This window comes from Scatophagus argus, chromosome 13 (genome assembly GCF_020382885.2).
Source record: "Scatophagus argus isolate fScaArg1 chromosome 13, fScaArg1.pri, whole genome shotgun sequence".
Lineage (NCBI taxonomy): Eukaryota > Metazoa > Chordata > Actinopteri > Scatophagidae > Scatophagus > Scatophagus argus.
Genome location: NC_058505.1, coordinates 22,393,010 through 22,419,239, shown reverse-complemented (window position 1 = coordinate 22,419,239; position 26,230 = coordinate 22,393,010). Strand labels below are relative to the sequence as shown.

General features: G+C 40.6%; 2 protein-coding genes and 1 long non-coding RNA gene across 5 annotated transcripts; 1 reads left to right on the top strand and 2 right to left on the bottom strand.

Moving 5' to 3' along the window:
* Positions 1 to 3: 3 nt before the first annotated feature.
* LOC124069624 lies at positions 4 to 7,379 on the bottom strand. The gene is made up of 7 exons (XM_046408920.1): positions 7,121 to 7,379; positions 6,841 to 6,925; positions 6,133 to 6,277; positions 1,607 to 1,797; positions 1,345 to 1,486; positions 689 to 816; positions 4 to 584 (listed from the first exon to the last, which is right to left on the bottom strand). Exons 1-7 carry the CDS (start codon positions 7,246 to 7,248, stop codon positions 270 to 272), a joined length of 1,134 nt encoding a protein of 377 aa, XP_046264876.1. The 5' UTR covers positions 7,249 to 7,379; the 3' UTR covers positions 4 to 269.
* LOC124069623 (serine/threonine-protein kinase pim-2-like) lies at positions 4,690 to 24,268 on the top strand. 3 transcript variants are annotated; one of them, XM_046408917.1, is made up of 10 exons: positions 4,690 to 5,030; positions 6,760 to 6,919; positions 19,072 to 19,207; positions 20,513 to 21,001; positions 21,121 to 21,215; positions 22,467 to 22,514; positions 22,691 to 22,912; positions 23,146 to 23,323; positions 23,453 to 23,626; positions 23,721 to 24,268. In XM_046408917.1, exons 3-10 carry the CDS (start codon positions 19,180 to 19,182, stop codon positions 23,810 to 23,812), a joined length of 1,326 nt encoding a protein of 441 aa, XP_046264873.1. In that variant the 5' UTR covers positions 4,690 to 5,030; positions 6,760 to 6,919; positions 19,072 to 19,179; the 3' UTR covers positions 23,813 to 24,268. The 3 variants fall into 3 exon arrangements, with proteins under 3 accessions (XP_046264873.1, XP_046264874.1, XP_046264875.1); XM_046408918.1 differs by having other exon boundaries at positions 6,760 to 6,923; XM_046408919.1 differs by lacking the exons at positions 4,690 to 5,030; positions 6,760 to 6,919 and having other exon boundaries at positions 18,927 to 19,207.
* On the bottom strand, positions 9,844 to 11,423 carry LOC124069625. Its single transcript, XR_006845075.1, has 2 exons — positions 10,901 to 11,423; positions 9,844 to 10,211 (listed from the first exon to the last, which is right to left on the bottom strand). It is a non-coding gene; the product is annotated as an uncharacterized LOC124069625 (long non-coding RNA).
* Positions 24,269 to 26,230: the final 1,962 nt, after the last annotated feature.

The window sequence follows — 26,230 nt, the reverse complement described above, 5'->3', positions numbered from 1 at the left end:
GTAATGAAGAAATTCTTGAACCTTGAATCTTAAATTTATTTAAAATGGGAAAAATGTACAAAAAGTTGAAAAAACAGTAAAAAGTAATTATGTACAAGAGCAAATGTAATTATTATGTACAAGAACAATAATTATGTCCAAGAACAAATAGATAAAAATATATAACAGAATGAACAATTCAACTACACCATAAACTGGGGACCCAGTTCAGTTTCCGCCCAGTCCTTCCCAGTCTCTCTCTCAGTTGCTTTATGTGATGAAGGCAAAAGCTAAACTTTGTCAGCTTCTAAAATGGCCATGACAAAAGCCATGGAAGGAGTTGGTGCTTTTGTGCCCAACTGAAATATGGCACTTTGGAGGAACTCCCAAATGGAGGAGCATGGGCGGGGGAAATTAACATCAAAAACATAAAAGCTTTTGAAACAAACATCCACAGCATGGAGGACACTGCTTTCTTCCAGGGCGTTTCCGACCAAAATCACAAATGCCTGGGAGACTGTGCCTTCATCTCCCAGGACGAGAACAAAAGGATATGGTCGGCTGCTCTCCACATCCCTCAAATATTCAACCATGTTGATGCCAACCTGCAATACAAGAGCAATCAAAATGACAAAAAATAATGTGTTCAATGTTAAAACAAAGCAAGAAAATGTGACATTATTTTCTAAAGTTCCTAAACATCACTTACAGGTTGAAGGTCAATAAAGGCCTTTAAGGCTTCAGAGACTGTGGGTCGCATCATTTTTTTGCCCATTTTGAAGGCTTGTGGGGGCAAAAGGCTGGGTAGCAGCCTCAAGGCCTTGTATCCCTTGACATCTAGAAGAAGGAAAAAGGGGTTTTAAACAGAAGACAAAGGGCTGATTATTTAAAATATGCAGTAAAAATGTTCATAGTCAGGGTTAGATGTGGTAATATGCATACAATAAGTAGATGTAGACATGGAAGTGCTGGAAGTTGTGCTTTGCTGTTGAACTACAGAGGGGACAGCAACCAATTCCAAATCACAGTTGCTTTCTAGTTCATTGTATTTGCATAAGCTGCATGTGGCGAAGTGTCAGTGTCAAATTGTGTGAGTAACCAGTCTTCTTTGTCTCTTGACTACCTAATTCTAAATTCAAGATTTAAGATTTCCTTATAATGTCTCATTATGAGAGTAAATTATTATTATTAGTGTTATTGTACTTTGGTTCCCCATGCAATGCAAGTGTGTGTGTGCTTGTGATAGAGGTGAGGAAAGCATAGTGTGAGAGTATACAACCCAATACATATTTCTTTATTTGTAGGAAATTGGGAGTAATCTATTTACTTACATTACAATTACATTTGCAATAAAAATAAATATACCTTGTGGCAGTGAGTCAGTGGCACATTGCAATTTCCCCTCTCGTCTTGCTAGGCGAAGAACTTTCTCGGCAATGGTGATGTTCCAGGTCTCAAAGAGCTTCGGCGCAGCCTCTGCATAGAGAGTCTGGAAGTCCTGAGCAATCTAAGAAAAATAAGATAGATAGATAGATACTTAATTGATCCCGAGGGAAATTCAAGAGTGATTGCTCTTATACTACATACTAAACATTACACTCACACAAAATGCATAAGGAATACCTACCATTCCAGGACAAAGGTGTCTGGGGAACTCATGAAGGACCTCCTGCATGGTTTTCGAGCTGTTTGCTTTCACCCATTCAGCCCGATAAACTGCTGTGGCCTGCATGTATTCCTCCACCTGGTTGGTAGGCCTTGAATTTTTCTTCAGCCATTCCAGCATTTGCTCTGCCCTCTCTGGGCATATAGGTGAGGCTACAATGATATGGAGAAACAATTGAGAACAAAACAGAACATTAATAAGATAAAATATTACTTTGTATTGTATCACTGAGGCAGAATAACAATAATGTATAAAAGCATTTTGTGTAATTTGCATAATTTTCCATTAGTTGCTGAGTGTAGTTTAAATTCTTTGTTTAGATTGTTTAAATTCAAGTAAGCCTGGCATTCAAACTGTAGCCTATATTCTCATTCCTGATTCTAGATCAGGGGTGTCAAACTCAATTGTACAGAGGGCCAAAACTCAAACCACACCTTTGGTCGCGGGCCGAACAGGATAAACATTTATTGAATACACTAAAACTTGATGTTTTTTTTTAACACAAATATGAATTAAAATCAGACAGGAATATTATTCCAGAATAAACAAACTTAAACATTAATAACTTAAAATACTTTGCTCCTGTCAAAACTATACAAATTCAAAATGCATTCATGAAAATGAAAAAATGCAAATATAAATAAAATTTGTGCTTTTCACCAAAAGTTAAAATAACAACAAATTAAAACATTCAGTTTATTTTTTTTTTCAGTTTTCATTCAGTTTTTTTTTTTCAGCTTATGCCATTTTGTCAGAGCTGGATGCTCGGCATCTTTTGTTGGCAACAATTTCATTCAGGTTTGGTGTGAGGTCCTGTGTTGCAGAGATTCTCAGGATGGACTGCAGGTGTTCATCAGTGAGACGACTTCTGTGTACTGTTTTGTTAAGCTTCATCACTGAGAACAGCTTCTCACATAGATATGTGCTACCAAACATGCACAAGGTTCGAGCCGCATGTAGACGGAGCTGGGGCATTGCTTCAGGAATGGAGCAAAAAAACTGTGCGGGCCCTGCAGTGTCATACTTTGCCTTTAGTGTCCCATTACACTGCAGTTCAATCAGCTCCATCTGCATCTGTACAGGTGCAGTTTCCACATCGACGGCAAATGGGTTGCGAAGCAGCTCGAAGTTATTTTTTTGTGCTTCAAAGTCACCAAAGCGCCGTGCGAACTCAGTGCGCAGTGCGCTCAGTTTATCAGCAAAGTGCGCATTTGGGAACGCTGCTGTGTCGACGTGGTTCATCATTACTTGGCAACGGGGAAAGTGAGGCAAGTTGCACTGGTGCATTTGTGTCTCCCACAAGAGCAGCTTCACTTGAAATGCCTTCACCGCATCATACATGTCAGTGATCATGCGGTCACGTCCCTGGAGCTGCAGGTTTAAGGCGTTGAGATGAGCTGTTATGTCAGCCAGAAACGCCAATTCAAATTTCCATTTTTCGTCCCGCAAAACTGTGGAGTCTTTTCCTTTACTGTCCATGAACTGACAGATTTCTTTAATGAGCTCGAAAACTCTGTTGAGAACTTTTCCCCGACTCAGCCAACGTACCTCTGTATGATAAGGAATCTCGGCAAAATCCGAATCTATTTCGCGCAGAAAAGATTGAAATTGCCGGTGATTTAATCCCTTGGCTCGGATAAAGTTTATGGTCTGCGTTACAGTGTTCATCACATGCTCCATTTTTAGGACTTTACCACACAGCGATTCTTGGTGAATAATGCAGTGATATGCAGTTAGCTCACCAACACAGTTCTCCTCCTGCATCTTTACTCGCATCCTTCCCACTAGTCCACTTTTTTCACCACACATTGCCGGTGCCCCATCCGTAGTAAGTCCAACAAGTTTGTCCCAGGGCAATTTCATGTCGGTTACACTTTGACACACGTTTTCAGAAATGTCTTTTCCCGTTGCTGTTCCATGCATCGATTTAATGTCCAATATTTCTTCTGTAACGTGCAAATTAGAGTCCACTCCACGGAGGAAGATCGCCAGCTGTGCAGTGTCCGTCATGTCTGTGCTTTCATCCGCAGCAAGAGAGTATGCAACAAAGTCTCTGCTTTTTTCACTCAACTGTGTTCTCAAATCAGTGGCAATCTCACAAACCCGATCAGCAACCGTATTTCTACTCAGGCTTACATTTGCGAACATCTGCTTTTTGTCTGGACACAAGACGTCGCACACCTTCATCATGCAGCTCTTCAGAAACTCTCCCTCGGAAAATGGTCGGCCTGATTTGGCGATCTCCTCTGCCACTATAAAACTTGCTTTCACAGCAGCTTCACTTTGGGATTTTGCTCTGGTGAAAAACATCTGCTGGATCTTCATATTCTTCTTTAACTCTTCGACTTTCTGCATCTTCTGCTCTGCATTCAGGTTTTTTAGCTTATCCTGATGTTTTGTCTCGTAGTACCGTTTTACATTATATTCCTTAATTACGGCCACATTAGCTCCACAAAGAAGACACACGGGTTTACCTGCAATGTCAGTAAACATATACTCAGCCTCCCATCGGTTTTGAAAGGCTCTGTTTTCAGAGTCAACTTTTCTCTTGGCCATTGTGAGGGATTAGCATCCGCGAAACCCACAGCAACAGAAACGTCACCCTGCTTCCCTCCGTACAGCCTTCATGTAACGTAGAAAAATTCAAAAAAAAAAAAAAATCAACGATAGAAGCTCAGTTTCTCAACTGGCCGACGAGTAGTTTTAAAAGTGGCTGCGCTCGTCAGGCTCCCGCGTCAAGTTGACGCGGGAACGTTTCCAGGAAGTCTTGCGGCGGCAAGGCAGCTGAAGCGCTGAATTATGGGATCTGTAGTTTGAGAGTTATCAGCGTTTCATATAGCCGGACCATTATAGTAGATTAATAAAATGATTTCACGGGCCGGATATAATTGTACGCCGGGCCGGATGTGGCCCGCGGGCCGTGAGTTTGACACATATGTTCTAGATAGATAGATAGATAGATACTTTATTGATTGATTGAGGGAATTTTTTTCTGTCTAAAAAAAGGGACATCTAACATTTAACCACTTGATTTAAACAAAATATTTTTGGGCCTGAAACCCCTGAACCCGCCCCCGCCCCCCTCAAAATGTTCCTCATCACTGATCCCGGTTGCACTTTATTCCATATTATATTCCATATTATTATTTATACAAAACTAAATATTATAGTATGTTAATATTATACAAATGTAACTTAACGCGATAAGCCTGTGCGGCCCACTGTCTCCCCGTGGTGACCCCTCCTCCATCTCCAGGTGGTTTGTTCTATTATGCTTCAGTTTTACCTCAGGTTTGGAGAAGGCCTCGACAAGGCATCAAGAGTTGGGGGACAGAAAACAACAACAACAAGAGACAGCGAGTTGATTCTCGCGCGTCGCGTACAGGTTGGTCAATATTTTAAATATCAGTTGTTATATACAGGGAAATGTGTAATATTTAACTTGTGCCATATGCTTATGCTCACTTCAGGTTAGCTAGCTATACCGTTAGCAATCTGTTTAACGTTAACTTAGCTCCAACTAGCCGCATGTTCGGTGTTCTGTAATTGATGCTGGCTACTTTGAAGCCTTTGAAAACGCACCAGATTACACTATATGGTCGTCTTGGATGTTATGGGTTGTAATAAAAGTTGTTAATTGTCGAAACGATTCATTCATTTATTTATTTTAAGAGTAGCGTTTACAGTTTTCTGGCCAAGTGCGCTCGTACAGGTGTGCTCTCCACCGACCAAGTCCAATTAGCCTGGGATGCACGGCATGCCTAGTATTGATAGCACTCGTCATCTCAAAGCAAATGAAAGCACACTAAACATTCATTCACACAATCATTCGTGATGTGGCGGCGTTCCAAGTGGCAGCCTGTAGCTGCAGCTCCCGTGGTGTTTTTTTCTTTGTTTATTTGTTTGTCTATTTCTGTTAGTTTGTTTTTCTTATTAACCACAGCCTGGTCAAAAAAGTTGTGACAATAGCTGGAACGGCTCTGTACCGCGGACATTGAATTGCTGGCGGTGGGAATGTGTCCGTATTATTTACCTGGGGAGTTCACGTCTACCATTGTTATTACTGTTTACATCCCCCCCCCGTCAGCTGATGCGGCGGTGACCTGTGAAGTCGTCAGCTCCACCGCGGCCAAATTACAGACTGAACACCCGGATGCATTCATGGTTATTACAGGAGATTTTAATGGACAAAAACTCAATAACTTTCACCAGTATGTCGACTGCCCCACCAGAGACAATAAGACATTGTGTGCTAATGCCATGGATGCATATGACGTCATAGTCTCCTTTATTTATGTACCGTAAATAAAGTAAATTTATTCAAAATTCTGCTTAATCTTTGTGGACTTTGCATCATAGGCTAAATGCAGTCTTGTAGGAATGGGTCAGTGAATAGCTTGCCTACGATGACACTTGGCTAGAAAATAATAAATCCTCCACCTATACTCTTAAAAGTAATAAGTAAATTGGTTCAGTTTAACAGTTACCTGGTAAGAATATGGGGCGTGGCATGGATTCCTCTTCTCTCTGGGATCGTTGTGCAGACCTGATACTCTTTCTTATGTTCCTCAGCCTCTCCTCAAGAAAGCCAGTGGCTGGCCGATGCAGGCGCCCCTTGGCATACCAAGTGTCCTTTAAAAACAGAAACAGTCACTGTCATTTAGTTTTTCAAACACATCTCTACCATTTGCTAGCCAGACTAGCGTCACCTAGTGCTTCCGCTCGATATCACACTTTGCTACAGCACAGTCAGGGATCTCTCCATTAGCCAGATGCTTTGTACAAAGTGAAACAATGTGAAAGCGTTTGGTGCACCAGGCTCACCATTTACAGTAATCATATCGGTATTAAAAGTGCATTTTTAATCCTCAGTCTACATGAAAGATGTGATTGCTGTATTTGAGTTAATATCGTTAAGCTTAATTGTATTGCTGGAAGTGAATGACAGGTTTACATGCTCGCTCTTATATTCTGAATTTGGGGGCTTAAAAGTAATGCATGTACGCTAGCATTCCTTGCAGTTGCAGTGATAAATGCTTCACAAATTTACCAGTCTGTAGGTAGTTGGTATGTCATATCAGTCCTAATTTTGGCATTTTGTGATTTCTTCATAGGCCGATCTCATAATGAGACACCAAATGAGATACCCAGACACCTAGTGGCCAAGGATGTGACGAGTGATTGTGGCAACTCACACAGCCGCTGGTAGATGGATCCTTGAGACAGGGGAATGTTTGCACCAGAGAGGATGCCAGTGCACTTTTGGTATCTGATGTAGGTCTGTAACATAGGGAATATGATAATCTAACATTTGCCTCTCAAGATTGCACAAAACACCAGCACTAATTTGAATACCAGCATCAAGCATCCTTGAGTTTGATTGATTTGAGAATTTAATTATGTAATTATCATTTGTTATTATTAGTAATACTAGTAGACTGAATGACCAGTTAATTTAAAACATGATCTACTCACGTCTCTCCAAATGTATCCATTAGATAAGAAACCAAGATCCGGACCAGGCAACGCCTCTCCTTTATTGTTATTACACTGGTGATATCCAGGCTGTTCAATATCGCCTTCCCCTCTGCTGTATCTGCCATTATCTGTCGGATATCCTAAAAAGGACAAAGAAAATTTTGACAGAAGAGAGCATTGGTTGAGAATAACTTAATAACAAATCCATATTTGTTACCTACAAATTTGATACCTACAAACACAGGAACAATTTGGAGCACAGCGATGGATGGATAAAATGTGGATTCCCCCAGCCTCATCTTGCATTTTATATTGCATCATAATAACTATGCTGTATTTATTATATGCCTAATGTCTTTTTCTGCTTAAATAACAGACAGTATATGCAAGATTGTCAGTGCAAAGAGGGTGGAAGGAAAGTAGACAAAGAGAGAGAGCAAAAGCCAGAAGAACCATTTGAGAAAATGGATGACCACAGAATGACAAAGCTTCAAAGTTCAAAGTTTAAGACTGATATGGCACCTCAATGACAATGACATGAGACCTTCCATGAACATGACAGAGCTTTATTATTGTTTACTTGGCCGTCTGAACAGAGGTGTTGATGGCAAGTATCAGGGGACTGCATCAGCATCTTTAGATAGATATTAACAGAAACAAAGATTGCCAAGCTCCTCTGTCTGATGACACAGCGTGGCCATGGCTGCTACCACGCAGTGGTAGGTACATTGGTCTGTTGACTACTTGCAACAAATCTGACACATAATTACACATAACCCATGATGCCTGTAGTACCATAGGACTTCAGTTAGTCTTTCAATGTTGATCTTCAAGTTGTGAGCCCAGACTTCAACCAAGGCTGAAGCGAAGCATTCAGAGCCATCATGGCATCATAAAGGTGTGATGGTTGTGCAAATGATACCAAAGTGACTCATTGACCTATCCTATTGCTCTTGGATTGAAATGTTTTTCCAAGTTTGTTTGTATGTGCTCTTTTCTCCTTTTTTTCTTTTTTTTCTCTGTGTTTTGTAATATCCATAGTTCAAAAAAATGGTTGAGGGTGAATAATAAATGAGGGTGTCATGCCTGGTTTCCAGTAAGACAATATAAAAACATGCATTTAATATACTGCATAAACTTACAACAATGATAACTGTTGATTAAAACACTGGGTTATTTTTTCAACCCAAACACTGGGTTGGAGCTGTTGGGGAGCTGTTGGGCACCCTCACTGGGTTATATCAACTATTGTTGGGTAGTTTCATCCCACCCATTTTTTGGGTTACGAGTTGGGTCAGTTGTTGTGATCATACCAGATTACACTAACCAAACCCCTGGGCAAATGTAACTCAACTGCTGAGTTATTATAATATAAAAAGCATCATCTTTCGTGAAGTGGCCTTTTTTACGACTGACAGAGGGGCAGGATCCAGAAGAAAAATGACCAAGGTTTGTTTTTCCTAATTTTTTGTCTTTAAAAGTTTTTGCATATGAATTGTGGTAAGAACTTAACTCAATAGTAATAGATTACTGCAGTAATAGCTAGACCTATCTGGTTGTTTTTTTTTTCCATTCCCCACGCCGTTGTAAACGCATGTACCGGATTATTTGCACAGCACTGAAGATCGCTAGATGGCAGATCGATTGTCATAATATAGCCTGGATCAGTAGATCCCGTTATACTTTTCATTAAAATTTGTGAATTTTGACCAGAGAAAAGAAGCGCACATCATGGTTGTGCGTCGAAGCTTGTTTGTGCGACATCTTGCAGACTGCGAACTCGCAAATTCCACAGATTGCTAGCAGGAATTGTGCTGAGAACAGGCAGCACAATCCCTGCAAATGTCCTCTATTGTGCCCCATACCATAGAAGATGCCAAAGTATCGAGCAATAAACTACCATAATCCATGATTGTATGTGCTTGAAAATGACATTAACCATTTCTCCCCAACACAAACGCCATTATGCAAGATGAGGTGGTGACAGAGCAGTCATATTGAGACAACGCAGCATCAGTGTTATTTTAACCCAACAGTAGGGTTGTTATCAACACCAGTACTGGGTTATTTGCAATAGGCATCTCGCAATTTTAGGCGGTCTTTTTTTATTCTTCGAGGAGACACGGTCAGTTCCACCATTGTGAAAATAATAGTAGAATATAAAACTACAATCAATAATATTATTCTTAATGTTAAATTGAGGATGCGTTAACTGGGCTATTGTGATGCGAGTTTTATCAACTTGACTAAAGCGGACATCACACTACACGACACCTGTTGTAGCGTGTTGTGGCATGAGAACATACCGTAGAAATAGCTAACATTAGCAACGACTTTCATTTATACAACAGTTAGCAGCTAATGCTCAACGTAGCCAGTATTTCAAGAAATGTAGTACTTACCATTGTAGATCATATTCGGGGAAAAAAAAATAAAAAATCAGGAACGTGCCGTATGTAATCCATAAGTGATACGTAATCCATACAGTAGTGTAAAGTTATCCATGATGTCACGATGAACAGTCTCAATACCTAGCTACCGGTAAGCTAACTATTTGCAAAAAGGACTGCTAGCAGCTATAGTGTAACCAGCTTTAAGAATATAAAAGTGAATTACAGTATAATGATAACTAATAAAGGAATCTGGGCCAGAATCAGAAGATACCAAATTCGACAGGAGCCAATATACTGAGCAACGATAATGAGACAGACACAAGAATAACAGTTGAGTAGCCACTCTTATATTGTGCACAATGAACCAAGTAAATTGTTTGTACAGGATATGAGGTACAACAACAGTTGAAGAAAAATAAAAAAGTAGTGTGCACACTGGAAAATAAAAGAAATGTCCGTTGGGGCCCTTGAATGAAATGAAAGTTGTTTGAAGTGTAATTGTTGTAGAGTTGATGTAGTGAACCTGTTTCCAAGGATCGTTGTATTGTAATGTAAGTGTTTAGTGTGCGTGTGAATGGGTGCATATACGTGGGTAATCTCCTCGGTGCTGGACTTTCTTCAGGGTATTTGGCTCGCCATCAGTTTCAGCAAGTTCGTTGTGGACCACGTTCGTCCTCAAGAAAAAAAAACCTGACCTACAAGCAGGGTCAGAAAGCTTACATTCAACACCATTCTCTCAGATGCATCATTCTGGATATCTAATGTCAAGAGATGTACACTTTTTACATCTATTTCTGACATGAATCATCTCTATCCAAATCTCAAATCTCTCGGAGTTGTACAATATTTAATCGTGCATTCTTTATGAGACTAAGTATTAAAGTGCTCACGTGTTTACTTGCTGTTCGTGTGAACAGTGTTTCAATAATCATTAACATTCAAAACCATGTGCAAATAAACTAACAGTACTCTTTCTGAGTTAAGATTTAGTGGTATTAAAGAAGTGTGCTTAATTTACTCTGACACTATAGGCCTATTCATGACAGAGAAATGCACTAAAATTTACCCTCTAGTTACCTTAAACTCAGTTGAGCAACATAACATGTTCAATCAATTGCACAGTACAAATGAAACATTACATTCATTACAACATGTAAAACTATTCTCTTATCTCTTTAAATTGGCATTAGAAAAATAAAACATCATATACATACATTCACACATCAGAATAAATCGACAATCATACCACAGAAATGTTCAGAAACACTGCACCATTATTCAATTCAGTTCGCTAATGATATTAATATCACCACTGCTTTCTTTTAACACATGGAGAACAAAGGGGATAATGGCGCCAGAGCAGCTAACATGGCACATTTCTCACCGTTGCTGTGTGCAAATCAAGGTGAAGCACGCTGGTGTCGAACTTCGTAATAGCTCTCCAGATGAAGGGCAAGCAGTTAGCCGACGTAACTTTCCTTCTGTTGTTCTGTCACACTGCTCCGGACCTCCAGTGGATGTGCTACGACTCTTGCTTTTCTCTTTTCAACGTAACTTCGAGTATTTCCCCTCTTTTTCCTTTTCCTCTTCACACGCAGCTGACCATGCTTCTCTGGCTGAAATTGCAAAGGGCTGAAGAAGAACGCGCTTGCACTTCGTTTTTCGCGACGACAGACAGAGCGTGGCCTGCGTGACTCCTGATTGGCTGCTTAGACTACGCAACCCCCCACGTGGGGCTATGTGAACTGTGTGGTGCATTCAATTTCAATAGGGAAACTAACAATGCCAATGTGAACAATTTGCCAGTGTGAACAAATAAAAATATGGCAATTAAACAGTCTCTTTTTGGCTTTTAGTGTATTTAGTTAACTGTATGTTCTTTTGTTGTTTTCTTTTAATCCACCTGGCTACAATAGCATTAACTTAGCTTTAATGTAAATATAGCACTACTTCCAATAGGTCACATGAAAAATAGAATAATAATAATTGGGAAGTCCATTCTTGACAGCCTGACCACAGATGGCTTCCTAACAATTGCCCAGCAGCGATGTATGGTGCGCATCCTGGTATCCCACCTGATCGAAAAACATGGCGAAACGTAAGTGCAGTGTAAGAGGTTATGATAACATCTCCCTTAAAGTCTGTATTAGGCATTAAGGTGCTTTCACATTGCCAGCACTAGTTGCACAACTGTGTGTTAAAATCTCATAGTGTTTCCCCAGCGCCAGAGCAGTTTGCCGCTGTGGCTGAGCAGTGCAGAATGCGTTGCTGTCAGGTTGCGGTAACACGCCCATGACCACCCACAACCACACCTCTGCTGTGCTGCGGTCAAAGTTCAACTTGGTTCAACTTTGACGTTTGGTCACACAACCAGTGAGAGAGCCAGAAAATAAACACATGGGTGTTTTTAAACTCTGCAGAGCGGGTGAGCAAGTAGAATTCACTCAGCATTGTTGAAACTTGTAAACTGGAGGGATTATGTATATTTTTTTAATCTGAAGCAGGGTTATTAAATCTATTGCAATAGTACAACTACAGGTGGTGAAGTCATGATGCAAAGCGCTAACGACCCGAGCAATCAGCAGGTGAAATTGGCTGTGTGTCGAGCATAGCAGAATGCAAAACGGCAAACCGCAGGCAACTTGAAAGCACCATGAGAGTTCAAAGTGGATGGGACAACCAGGAAGACCTCTAGAACTGGCCGCACTACATATGAATGCTTTTGTCAATGTGGATATTTGCAAAAAACTCTACAATTATGAAATGTATTGTCATTATGGGGTACTGGGAGTAGATGTAGAGAAAAATGACACTAGGAGGTGGCTGCAATAGACTTCATTTTGCATTGGCCCTAGGCAGCTTAAGATTTTTCAGTATGTGACCCGCAAAACAGAGAAGACAGCCCACCCTGAGTTAAAACAACATTATGGAGCTTTGGTGCAAAACGAATAGACTAGCTACTTCATAAGCACACCGATAGTTCTGAATTCTTATTATCAATAATGAATGCACCATGACCAATATTTACATTGAACTAACACTGTATTTTATGTATAAACAGACCTACTGCAGACACAAAGATGGCCCTGGCATCTTCTCTGGTGCTCGCATTCCCATGCCTCAAAGACTCATCCAGCAGTGGTACTGTAAGTATTGGAAGAATGTAGTCCTTGGAACCAGGGATGTAGATCCTGTTAAACATGCTGTTCATTGGAAACAAACAAACAAACAAAAAAAAACATCAGTGCAATGGCAAGTGGCTAGTGGCTGTCAGACAGAGGCATTACTGGCTAGGTAGCAGATGGCAGTATTTTAAGTTAATACATAGAGAACTTGAGTGAATGACTTTGTTGTCTGCCCATTATTGAAACTAGTGCAGTGCCGATTCAAGCAAAGTTTTCCAAGAAACATGTTGCCCAGTTACATCGGTGCAGGTAGATCATATGAAATTGGCGATGTTAAATCAGACCTGTGCAGTTAATAGAGCTATTTATTCATGAAGGAATGTTGCAACGCTGACACAAATTAAAGCCTTCATAACGGCGTTGAGTTGGAGCTAGTGCCATTATTCCACGCATTGCATACCCATGCATTTAGCTGTTGTTGGGAAGTGATAAAACTAACCGCATAACCATGGCCATCTCAGTGCTATAGGACTTGAAATGATGGTTGAATGAATGGTATGCAGATAGCCAACGTCCAGATAAAGAGTGGCTGTTTTAGATTTAACAGACTGCTTACCAACGCGAGTGTGCGTGTGACTTCACAGTTGTTACTGTACATGCACATTTTAACAGACTGCTTGTGTAATGTTTATTTGTTACATCCTATTTAGCTTAATTTAACAACATCTTTCTTATATTTGTCAAAAAATGACCAAACTTTGCACTGCACTCACGCCATTAGCAAGACCCGTGTCAAATTTGAGGTCAATCGGACGAGTGGTTCGAGTCTTATGCATGGAACAGACAGACAGGAGGACAGAGTGACACACAGACAGACGTTCCTTGCATTAATAGATAGATAGATGACTGCTACAAAGCTGTTCCATCATCATCTATTACAAAATGTACCTCAATTCATTGTAGGACACCTGGTTTGCCAAGGGAAGAAGAGGCCATCCTGCTACCGGCTTCCTGGAGGAGCGCCTCCGTAACATCCGAAAGCGCATCAGGAGCTGGAGAAGGGGAGGAACGCCAGCCAGACAAGAGTCATCATCATCATTGTCATCAGTATTGTCATCGCCAGAAACCCGTATAATAATTACACCAGGTATGCAATTATGGTCTTAAAAGAATACGCCACCCTCAGGTGAAATTGAGTCACTCCCCATAGTCCCTAGAGTTGGATAAGTGTACAAAAGCGTTTTGCTGCCGACCAAGCCATTGTCTAAACCTGTAAATACCTCGGTTAGCTTTAGCTTTGCATAGTCGCTGTAATCCGGAATGTCCAGCAAGACAGTCGGTGCAATAGTGAATCAGATAACTCAAGATTTTTTCCTAATTATTTCCTGTGACCTCTACATTCACATCAAGTGTAAATATTAATGCAATCTTACACGAATGGATTTGCGAGACCAATTTAGAGTTGGAACTATTTTTGGGCAAAGCACCGGCGAAGCACTGCTGCCAGGTGCAAAGACACCATGCAGCACCCTTCACACAGCAAATAACCATTATTACTCAGTAAATGTGAAACTAACCTCAAACTACTAATGTAACAATCTTACTGTCTATCAACTGGTAACTCCATGCAGGTCAGACGGAATTTGGTTCTTTTCAGGTTCTGCGTGGTGTGTTTGCGCCACGAAAATGCTTTGCCAGAAAATAGTTCCAACTCTACATTGGTCTAGCAAATTCATTGTGTAAGATAAGAGTGCATTCACTCGATGTGAATGTAGAGATTTAATTAATGTAGACATTTTTCTATTCACGCTGTTTGGCTGCTGTGTGTATGGTCACATACCTAGCTTTGACTGATTAGAGGTGGACTGTCCAAATTTCAAAGCAACATTCCACTGTGTTTTCAAAGAGTCGCCCATACCGCCAGAAGAAGCAACACAAAAGACAGAATGGTTGAAGCACAACTCTCTGCCAGCCAGCCAAGTGGAGGACTACATGAGGGTTACAGCCCAATACAGGGCAAAATGGATCAGGGACAACACAGGGAAAACCATTGCCGATGTTTTAGGCGAGTTTCCACACCTGACCACACCAGGCATGGTATGTCCACCTCACAGTTGCAAATATGTTATGTTATATATGTTATATATGTTATATACATTTAGGTAACGTTACTAATAACATGCTAACGCTCCCTCACAGGAAAGGTCAAAAACTACAAGTCGCAGTTTAGAGAAGAATAAGAAGACAAAAGAAAAGAAATTACTTACCAAATAGACTTCTTTGGTTCGCCGTAGGTAGTTTCATCGGCTGGTCTTCGTCGGATGCTTTATCAATGTAGTTAAACTGCGCATGGTTGTCTTGAACCCCGTGAATGTGCGTGGTCACCTGAACTCAATCCGAAGAAAAGAGACCGAATAGCCGGAACTGTGACCTTTGACCTCGAAGTGATCTCAATACGCAAATGGACAAATTTGTATAATGTTTCTTCATCAACCATTTCCACATCAAAATAAATTCCTAATCAATTCCCTTACATGACAACAGTGATAGTTATTACCCAATAAATTATACATTGTGTGTGTGTGTATGTGTGTGTGTCAGTGTGTGAGTGTGTGTATGTGTGTACGTGTGTGTGTGTGTGTGTGTGTGTGTGTGTGTGTGTGTGTGAGACAACATGTGTATAATTATTTCTTTATTTTTTATATTTTTTCTCCAGAATACTCAATGTGCACTAATGGCTAAATGTAATCTTTCCCATTAAAGCATTCTGTTTGTAATTATTAGATGCCAAGGGAATACTGGCCCTTAGGACTTTGCCAAAACTTCTGCCATCTCCAGTCTACAAGAAAGGCAGGAAAACCATTCGGCATAGCTCAGAGGAGGCCACTAAAGCATTCCTGGAAATCAGGCCAGTAAGTGACTTTTTTCATTATTACTTAACTGGTATCTTTACCATATTTCTATCATTCCACCTCTTAAGTCTTCATATGAACATAACAGATTCATTTTAATATTCTTCTCTTCTCTCCTTTTTCTGAACTGCAGATTGGAACAAACATGGTAGAATTTCTACTGGAGGCTGGGGTGTCCAAACCTTAACCATTTGTATTGATGCTGGGGGAGGAGAGGATATGCTCGCAGGCATTTGTCGTGCTGTGTGGGGAGGCAATTGAGCAGCACACACTCCTTGGGGCAGTTGATGTCTGCTTCAAGGCCTTTTACATACTTGACATCAACTACCCCAAGGAGTGTGCGCCTGTCTGGGAACTACTCCAGACAGCAGTCTATGAGTTGGGGGGGGCAGTTTCACCGACTGTAAACTTCCTGGCCTCTCAATTACAGTAGGTGTTGGTGATTAGCTGAAATGTGGTTTGTTATGTTTTGTTGTGTTTGTTAGTGTTTGTTGACAGACCTCATGTTAGCCCCAGAGACTGGACTTTTTTTATGATGTATTCAGGGGGCAGGCAGCAAGTGTCATGATCCCTGTTAAGTGTTTTATTATTTCCCTCATGTTTCATGTCTTGTCTTCCTGTTTTATTTTACGTTCACTCACCTCTGTCTCTGTTTCAGGTTGTCTGTCCTGCCTCCTCCCCGTCTGTGTGCACCCGTTCCCTGAATGTTTTCCCCGCACCTGCCTCATATCACTCCCCATTAGCCTCGTGTATATATTCCCTCTTGTGTCTTGTCTCGTTGCCAGTTCGTTGTCGTATTTACTTCACGTTCCAGCATTTTTTCATAGTCTTGTCACCAGTGTTTTGATCCCTGCTCGTTTGTTTCCTGACCTCGTCTTAGCCTCACGTTTATTGGATACCGTTGCCTGTTTCTGACTGCCTTTTTGCGTACCGACCCCAGCCTGATTAAACGTTGTTTCTCTGCTTGACCGTCTCCAGTCGCGCTGTTGAGTCTTTCCTTATTTGCCTAGTCAGGACCGTGACAGCAAGTGGATCAATGGTCCCGCCCACCTTCCTGCCCCTTTGCTTTTAATGGTTTGACTGTTGAATTAATTCATCCGAATTTTTAAATTTGAAATTTTGAATGTTTCTAATAAAATAAAATAATAATATTTTAATAAAATGTTTTTTTTACATTTCTGAAGCTTATTGGCATTTTACTACACTTGGTAAATTACAAACATTTTGTAGTTGTTAATTTATTCACACACAGGCCAGAATAGATGTAAAGGTATGCAATGTATTTTAAAACAATTTATAGAGATGCTTTATTTATTCTGAAGGAAATTAAGAATGTTGTAAGTCATTATATGCATACATTTAGATTTGGGGAAAATATATATAATAACTTATAAGTTAGGTCAAAATAACCCAGTAATGAAGGTGAAAATAACATAAATACTAGGTTAAAAAGGACACCCAACAAATATGTAGGATTAACCTAACAGTTTTGTTACAATAACCCAATGTTTGGGTTGGAACAGCAACCCAACTCATTGGGTTGACTGCACAACCCAATTTCCTGTGTTAAGATAACCCATGCTGGGTTGGTCCAATAGTTACCCAGTGACTGGGTTGAAATTGGGTTGTTTTCAACCCAATATTTTTAGAGAGCAGCGTCTCCCAGGTGTCACTGATTGACGCACTAAATACCTGCACGTAGCCGCTCACAGGAGGGGAGGGTGAGGGGCAAGGCACCACAACACAAGTCATCACAAGGATTAAAATAAAAACTGTAATTCATCTTAAATACAAAGATAATTTGGCCCCAACACTATGATAGAGATAAAAGATTAACAGTTAGTCAGACCTATTCTACCTGTAGCTGTACATCAAGAAGTGAGTGTAACTATGCCTACCAGCCCTACACACTTCGCTTGAGGTTAACTATACACTTTACTAAACAGAAAGGTTTTAAGTCTGGTCTTTAAGGTGGAGTCTGCCTGTTGAACCCAGATTAAGACTTGTCCTCCCGTTCTACTTTTATGAATTCTGGGAACTGCAAGTAAACCTGCACTCTGTGATCTGAGTGTTGTATTGGGAATATATGGGACTATTAGATCCTGCAGGTATGATGGGGCTAGTCCATTTAGGGCCTTATATGTAAGTAGGAGAATTTTAAAGTCTATTCTGAATTTTACCGGAAGCCAGTGAAGAGAAGCTAAGATGGGGGAGATATGATCCCTTTTACTGATTCCTGTTAAAACTCTAGCTGCTGCATTCTGGATCAGCTGCAGGCTGTTAACAGAGTAATTTGGACATCCTGACAATAGTGAGTTGCAGTAGTCCAGCCTAGAAGTAACGAAAGCATGGACAATTTTTTCAGCATCACTCTGAGAGAGGACGCTCCTAATCTTAGCAATATTACGGAGGTGAAAGAAGGCGGTCTTAGAGGTCTGTTTAATGTGATGGATAAATGACACGTCCTCCTCTACTATGGAACCCTCTTCCGGTTTCGGTCTGAGAGGCGGACACCCTCTCTACATTTAAGAGTAGACTGAAAACTTTCCTGTTTGATAAAGCTTATAGTTAGGGCTGGCCTAGCCTGGCCCCTAGTTATGCAGCTATAGACTTAGACTGCCGGGGGCCCTCCCATGACGCACTGAGCTCTTTCTTCCTCTCCTTCTCCTTTTGCACACATTTATGTCCCATTAATGCACATCACTAACTCAACTTCTTCCCTGGAGTCCTTGTGCTCTCTTGTCTCGCAGGTTCCCATGGATCGTGGTCAGACCTCCTGCTGCGGTCCTGCTTGAAACTCACTGCAATTACTACAGTTTAGTCATAATCTATTTCAATTCTGTTGCTACTCTGTACAGCTACTACCATTGTTACTGTTACTAATACTGCTATCATAATCACCGTAGTACCTCCTGTATACTTCATTATCATTATCTACAGTTACAATATTTCTAGTATTGTTACTGCTGCTGTGCATCTCTGCTTGTGTGCTGCTTCTCTCACCCCATTTCTGAGCATCAGTCTGTGGGCTTGTAGCCCCCAGCCAGTAACAGTGTGCAGGGTGTGAGGTCAGACTGTAGGCTATAGGCCCTATCTGTCTCATGGCTGGTCTGTGTGTCTGATTGGTGTGTGAATTCACTTAAAACACAGCAATGTGGTTTATTTGTGCTGTAGAACACAAATACATGAAACAGACAGAAATAATATTTCATTTATCTGATTTACTGCTTTGTTGTGGCTAACACCACTGTACACTTTAAATATGAAATGTCTGTCATCCTGAGAGGACCTCTGAAAAATATCTATACACACACACACACACACACACACATACATATATATATATGTATGTATATATACATATATATATATAGATATATATATATATAGTTAAAAAAACAAACAAATCTTGTGTGATGGAACTTCAGAATGCTAGTTTGCACATTCTTGGTTCTTTACCTTTCATCTGACTTTGATGTGTCATCACATTCTGAACAGAACAGTGTGCTCTCCAACAGATCTGAGATTCACTCGGTATCAGTACACACTCTCCAGGTTATCTGCACGTGTTTACAGTACAACTCGTCTGAAACTTCGATTCATTCGACGAGTTCATCCAACATTTGATGACTCTGACCTCCAGAACAGATTCAGGTAGGTGCAAAGTGTTTCCAGTTACAGCTCATAGTCTTGTTGTTGTGTGTTTGCTCAAATCCTGGACACTGATCTTTAATGTGCTGCGACTAACTGATGCAAGTTTAAAATTATAATTGTGGGCCCAATTCATCTTTGTAGTCCAGTGTGACACCAGAGTCATTTTAGGCAAAAACTTGTAGGCTTATTTCTTAGATAAGTTTCAATATAAGGTCTGTTTGTTGTAACAGAGAGGTTCTTTAGGTTTTGTTCAAAGTACAAACCTTTTCAGACATGAGTAATTCATCTATCTGTCAAGTAGCAGATTTTTGGCATTTTAATCCGAGCAACATTTTGCACAAAGTAGGTGAATTGGGCTGAAGTCTTAATTAAATCCATTACCGTATTTTTCGGACTATAAGTCGCTCCGGAGTATAAGTCGCACCAGCCAAAAAATGCATAATGAAGAAGAAAAAAACATATATAAGTCGCACTGGACTATAAGTCGCATTTTTGGGGGGAAATTTATTTTATAAAATCAGAGATCAAAAACAGACATTACATCTTGAACGGTAAATTATAGTAATAACAATAGATTAGAGAACAACGGGCTGAATGGGTGTCTGGTATGTTAATGTAACACATCAACAGATGTTCAGATAACTATAACATAAACAACATAAGTTTACCAAACCCTGTTCCTCTAGCTGTGGCCACCTAGCTTTTAGCCCGCGATTAGCTTTTTTGGTTTTCTTCATTGCAGTTAGAGTATCCTCCGCTTTTCGCCAGTCCCTCACAAGTTTCTCGCCAACTACAAACTTTCTTTCAGCTGCTTCATTACTGTTTTTGACTGCATATTTCACTACTTGCAGCTTTTAATCTGCAGGGTATGATTTTCTTTTTGGGGCATTTGTGTTCAGTCTGTCTCAGTTGTCTTTATAAGTTTATGTTTAAATTTAAATTTTTCGGTGGTACAGGAGCGTAGCAGATACTGGCACACCAGCCTAGAGCGCCCCCTCGCGACTGTCAGCGTGAACATGTGAAATTACCGTATATATTTTATTATATAAGTCGCACCTGAGTATAAGTCTCAGGACCAGCCAAACCATGAAAAAAAGTGCGACTTATAGTCCGAAAAATACGGTATATGCTTTTTTTCCTTTCTGGCCAGTTTTGACGTTATCTGTCACATCCATCACAAATGAAGTTTATTCTATGATCCTTATGTTGAGTCAGTCTGAGTACATGACCATCGTAGTTCATGTTTAAGTTGCTGCTTTATTTTTAAAACGTACTGCAGTCAAAACAGATTATTTCTCATTTTAGAGAACAACATGCAGGCAGATCGTGAGATGAGAAAGAGGAGGGCTAGTGATGATGGCAGGATGCCCGACAAAAGGATGAGGTGCAGTAACCTCACCAACCCTTCTGAACACAGTGATGTGTCAGTAAAGGACAGAATCAGTCAGAGAGGAAAGAGGAAGATCAGTGTAGATGCCAGGCCACCTGAAAAGAAGAGAAGGTGTAGCATCAGAAACAGCTCCAACTCTGACCCCAGTGTAATAGCTGTGGTGGAGCCCAAAGCAGAGACAAACAAGAGAAAGGCCAACGACGATAATGAGGCACCTGAGAAGAAAACCAGTTGTAGTGACAGCGGAGTGTCCTGGTTCCCTCTGCTCAGTGATACTGAATCCTCCTCTTCATCAGCAGCAAATGTAAATAAGAGTGGAGGAGACGTCTGCAACAACACAAGCAGTGCCTCGTCCGAGGAGGAGAGGATCTTTGAGTTGGCCTCCTCACTAAACACAAGCAGAGGTAAGCAGATAGTGGGAAACAAAATGACTGCACAAGAATAGGTGTAAAACTATTCATGTAAGAAGTATGAAAAAATACGGAAAGAATTCAGAAGAAAATGTCTGTCTGTGTGTTTTCAGCTGATTTCGTGAACAAGTACTGCGAGTTGGATCCGATCGGCGAGGGAGGCTTCGGCACAGTGCGCGCTGGCTTCCGTAAATCAGACCATCAACCAGTAAGTCTTACAAACACACGCTCACACACACTGCAACATTCACTGATCCTCAGGATGTATCAGCTATAGACAGTGTACTGTACGTGCTGAGCTGAGTTTCCCAGTCTAAAAAATGGGCACACTCCACTTGATGACAAAAGTCCATCTGTATGTAATCTTAAGAGAAAAGGACCATGCTGCTTACTTGATGAGTTACTGTATTACTTCATGGCTTCATGGTCTCAATTGCAAGGTCCAGGTCTTATCAATACAACATGCTCAGTATATAAGTTGTAGTCCCCGCAGTCGTGGATCAGTGGTTAGGGTGTCGGACCCGTAACCGGTGGATCGCTGGTTCGATTCCCCGTACCGGTGTCCATGGCTGAGGTACCCTAGAGCAAGGTACCTAACCCCCACTGCTCCCCGGGCGCTGCACGCGGTGTGCTGTGTGTGTGTGCACGTCACTTGGGTGGGTTAAATGCAGAGCACGAATTTCGTTGGAGTGAGTTCCCTCCAATGACAAAATATGTCACTTTCACTTTCTTTCATCTGAAATAGACGATAAAGTGTAGTTTTGTGCCTTAATGTCTGGGTTTTGGTTAAATCTGCTTTCACTAGCCAGACATCCACTAACTGCTAATTAAAACTAATTCATTTCTGGGGAAAATACAAAATGACATGAAATGCAGGAGATGCTTTCTTTCTTTGATTCTGGCTCTCCATTGACTCAATGAGCTTCGGGGAGCCGCACTAGTCAGCTTCTCTGTGCTTCTTCTGCCGTGTGCCAGACAGACTCTGAGTGAGGAACACACTCGTCTCGCATAATCACACTTACTTTTACACTGAGTTGTGTCTCTGTGGTACCTCTGCAAAAAGGGTCACACTCTGTGGTTAGCTTGCCTGCTTTCAGCCCAAGCTAGCTTGAGTTTTATCTCATCCTTCTCCTGCTTAAACAGTTTTTAAATTTGTTCAGTCGCAGTAACTTTTAATGACGTGACTAAACTTAATTTACATTTGACTTTGAGGAGCAGGTGTTCCCACACTGAGCTTTGTTAGCGTGCATCATTTATACCAGATGATAATATAGCAGAGTGTGTGTGCGTGTGTGTGTGTGCGTGTGTGTGTGTGAGTGTGTGGTGGGGAGGACCTGTACACCTATATGTGTAATTGGTCACTTCTCTTTGGCTAACCAAGATTGCGCTCTGCAAACCAATGTGTGATGTCATGGTGGGTTTACACACAAACCAAATTATTTGAATTTCTGTCTTGCAGGTTGCCATCAAGCACATTCCCATGAGCGCTGTGAGAACAGAAAAAGTTGTAAGTAATTTGATCAGATGATGAACACCAGCTGACGTATTTAAAACAAAATGTGAACGTTAAATGTGTCTTTGCTATACTGTGAATGAACTGCACATGTTTTGTCTCTGTGTCTGAAACATTCGGTGTTGGAATTTATTACAAGTCATTGGCATGTAAGCATTTTTTTTCTTTAGAAATGCAATGGGAAGGTGTTCAACATCATTCTGGAGGTGGCACTCATGCTGAAAACCGCAGGTCTACCAGGATCCATTGGACAATCCACTGCTGTGTCCCTTCTGGACTGGTACCATCTGGACCAGGAGTTAATACTGGTCATGGAAAGACCAAGAGGCTCCATGGACCTCTTCAGCTACCTTAAATTTCGCGGAGGATACCTGGATGAACATGAGGCAAAGGTATGGAAGCTGGGCGGAGAACATTTCTGTATGGGAGTGTGTGTGTGTGACTAAACATTTTATTTAATTGTTTATTCATTAGATGTTTGTGTAATTGGGTCCTTACAGGAAGATCAGAGTTCATAAATAAAACCCACACAGAACTTATGATACATTACTGCCATATTTTTCATTGTTGTGTTGTTCAAGAGATACATTTTCCTGACCTTCTCTTCCAATTCTGTCCCTCTCAGATGATCCTGAGACAGCTGGTGGACGCAGCCATCGACATGCACTCAAAGGGTGTCTTTCACCGGGACATCAAGTTACAGAACGTCCTGGTGCAGTTGAACGGTGGAGAACCCAAAGTGCGTATCATCGACTTCGGCTGTGGCAGCTTCTCCACTGAGGCGTCTTACACTACTTTTTGTGGTATGATATCTGGCTTGTGCTCTTCAGTCATTTGCCAATCTCTGAAATAATGATTTTCATGTTTAAACAAAGATTCTCATCATCTCTTCCTGTCTTTTCCCTCCATTGCTCTGCTGATGTGTGTACTAGGTACCCGTGCATACTTCCCTCCCGAGTGGTTTGACGATCAGAAATACAGTGCTCGTCCCACCACTGTTTGGCAGCTTGGAGTTCTATTTTATTCATTGCTGTGTGGACATAGGACCTTTACCACCGTGAGCTTCATGAACAACCACATTCAGTTCAACAGAGATCTGCCCAAGGGTAAGAAACACAAGGACAACACAAGATCTGTTATTTGTTTTCACTGGATCACTTCCCACTAAAACCTTTCATCTCGATTTCTCTCGTTTCCCAGAGGTCAAGATCTTGGTGTATATGTGTCTGACCAGAGACCCTGAGCTGCGAACCACTCTGGAGGAGCTACAGATGCACCCTGCGCTCAACTAAGTCTCATCCATCCACAACTGCATCAGTGCAGGACACACAGAAAAAAAGGACAACACAAAGGAAATTATTCATTTCTACGATACTGACATTGACTTTTTCCCCATCTCGATGTCCTGTGTAACCCCCAGCCGTCCGTGTAGAGGGGATCTCTCTTTGAATTGCCTCTTCCGAGGTTTCTTCCCAATTTCCTGATGGGCTCAGGAATTCTGGGGAGTTTTTCCTCGTCCTCTTAGAGAGCTTGGGCTGGGTCAGGAACCAATTGTCATGCCTGGTGTTTTGGTTATGCTTTGTTTTTTGATTTTTGGTAGTCCACGTGCCACATTTCATGTTTGTGTCTCATGTGTTTTCATGTTTTAAGTTCATGCACGCAGAGCAGTTTTATTTTTCTTTTTAATGAAAATGTTTCAATTTGCCATGTGCAACCTCAGCTATCAAATAAAGTAAGAAGCTTCTCTATCACTGATTGTAATTTCTGAAGAGCACTATTTTCACTGTAGTCCAAAATCATCACATTTGTGACTTGAGTATAACTCAATTTCAAGTTATGTGACCTGAGGGCACATCTCTGAAGAACACTGTATCTGACATTGTACTGTACTACAAATAAATGAATCAGCATTTGACCTCCTGCTAATGGTCTGAATTTTCCCAAAAATTTTAGGTAAAACATCAGTGTTTTAAGGTGATGAATGGTACAGATGACTCATTTGTGGGATGCTTACATTTACATGTAGGACTTGCAAAGTCCAAAGATTGTAAAGAAGAGGACACTGCTTGATGATTTTTACAATTTCTAAATCTGATTTATTTTACTCATGCAAAAAGGAAAATGCATTGTCAGCACTTCTTGCTCAGCATATCTACAGTCTGTGAAGAAACACACATCTTGAGAGACAAGTGGGACAAGTATGACCTCACAGGTTCCTAATTCAAAGTGTTTCTGATGGAAAGTGACTAAATGTCATCAAAAATTCTTAATTACCCACAGAACAGGTATAACCTGCATCTAAGTGCTTTATATGCCTACCATAATACACGCATAATGTATAGAACTGACAAATACAAGTAAAGACTCTGATATTTCTTTGTACAATCACGTTAGAAACACAACATTGAAGGAAAGAGTAGAAAATACTTAACATTTGAAAAGTGGAACAAAGAAATTATATGAGATTAAGGATGGTTTTTCACTTAAAGGGAATATGCCTTAGTGCTTTAGTTCATAGAAATTAACATGAACCAAAAGTCATGAAACATAAAAAATAAAAATTACAATAAAAATGTAGAGAAAAATATGTCTCTTTAAAATGAAATATATATTTTTTTATATTTTCTGCAAAATGATGTATAAATAACGTGCGATATACTGAGCCAATATTTCAAAAGATGTGACTTTGTGTCATTTTGAAATGTGGAGATTTTTGGTTATTGTAACGTGTTATCTATAAGGAAGCAAGGGGTTCATTTCAGTGAGGGTCCTTATAGTGATGAGGCCACAGGTTTTAACGGAATAGCAGTTTGCAGTACATCACTTCCTCGGCAGAGCCAATGATACACTGCAGTCTGCACTGGACTGTCCTTCGCAGTGGTGGATTATGATGTACTGAGTAATGGCAGTGTAGGAGTGTGTTGGGATCTCTGGCCATGTGCTCTGGAGAACAATAGAGAGGCCTACATGTAACCCAAGAGACCTAAGTTAGAGTGACTAACCGTTAGAGAACTGGCACGGACATTGCGACACCTTCTTAAAATAATCGCATAATTCATTTTTTCAGGTTTTTCAGGAAACACAAAAAACTCCCCCCAAAATTGAAATTATGGCATAAAATAATAATCTCAGTCAGAAAGTATGTATCAGAGGATGATGCTTGACATATGAGAAAACTTGCTGTTTTTCATAATAACTAAGATTAAATAAATGACTTAGGCATTTTTTGGACCACACATTTGATGACATAGGCAAAAATAACGCTTTTCTTTGTATAGGCCTAAATGATGTGTCACTTAAGAATATTCATGTTTAAGACTAGACAGTACAAATTACAAAACTAAAATGATATCTAATGATTTTAAATGCTATATTAAAAGAAAAATGAATGAGACTTGACAACAACAATTGTGAATAATAAAACTTTACTCTCAAGAATATTGGTGTTGACAATAGGCAGAAATACAGTCAACCTTAACATTGTGGTGGAATGCAACAATTTTCCTCTTCTGAGATGATTCTTATTTATCTGGAGGCTCTGGAACACAACCTCCTTGAACATTTCTCCTTTGGGCCAGCTCAGCAATACTGTTCACAGGCAGAAACACTAACAAACAAGACTTAATCTTTTCCCAGGTGTTTGTTTTTTGTTTGTTTTTATGCATGTGGCAAACAGTCGTAGAAATGATGACACTCTTCTGGAATGACAT

What these genes read in the sequence shown, in the direction of transcription:
- LOC124069624 (XM_046408920.1), bottom strand. Translation starts at nt 7,248, where the DNA reads ATGGCAGATACAGCAGAGGGGAAGGCGATATTGAACAGCCTGGATATC. An exon ending in ATGGATACATTTGGAGAGAC is followed by an intron (nt 6,926 to 7,120) that starts GTGAGTAGATCA and finishes CCTATGTTACAG; the next exon opens with ACCTACATCAGATACCAAAA. An exon ending in GACACCTTTGTCCTGGAATG is followed by an intron (nt 1,487 to 1,606) that starts GTAGGTATTCCT and finishes TATTTTTCTTAG; the next exon opens with ATTGCTCAGGACTTCCAGAC.
- LOC124069623 (XM_046408917.1), top strand. Translation starts at nt 19,180, where the DNA reads ATGACTCTGACCTCCAGAACAGATTCAG. An exon ending in GACCTCCAGAACAGATTCAG is followed by an intron (nt 19,208 to 20,512) that starts GTAGGTGCAAAG and finishes TTCTCATTTTAG; the next exon opens with AGAACAACATGCAGGCAGAT. An exon ending in CAACAGAGATCTGCCCAAGG is followed by an intron (nt 23,627 to 23,720) that starts GTAAGAAACACA and finishes CTCGTTTCCCAG; the next exon opens with AGGTCAAGATCTTGGTGTAT.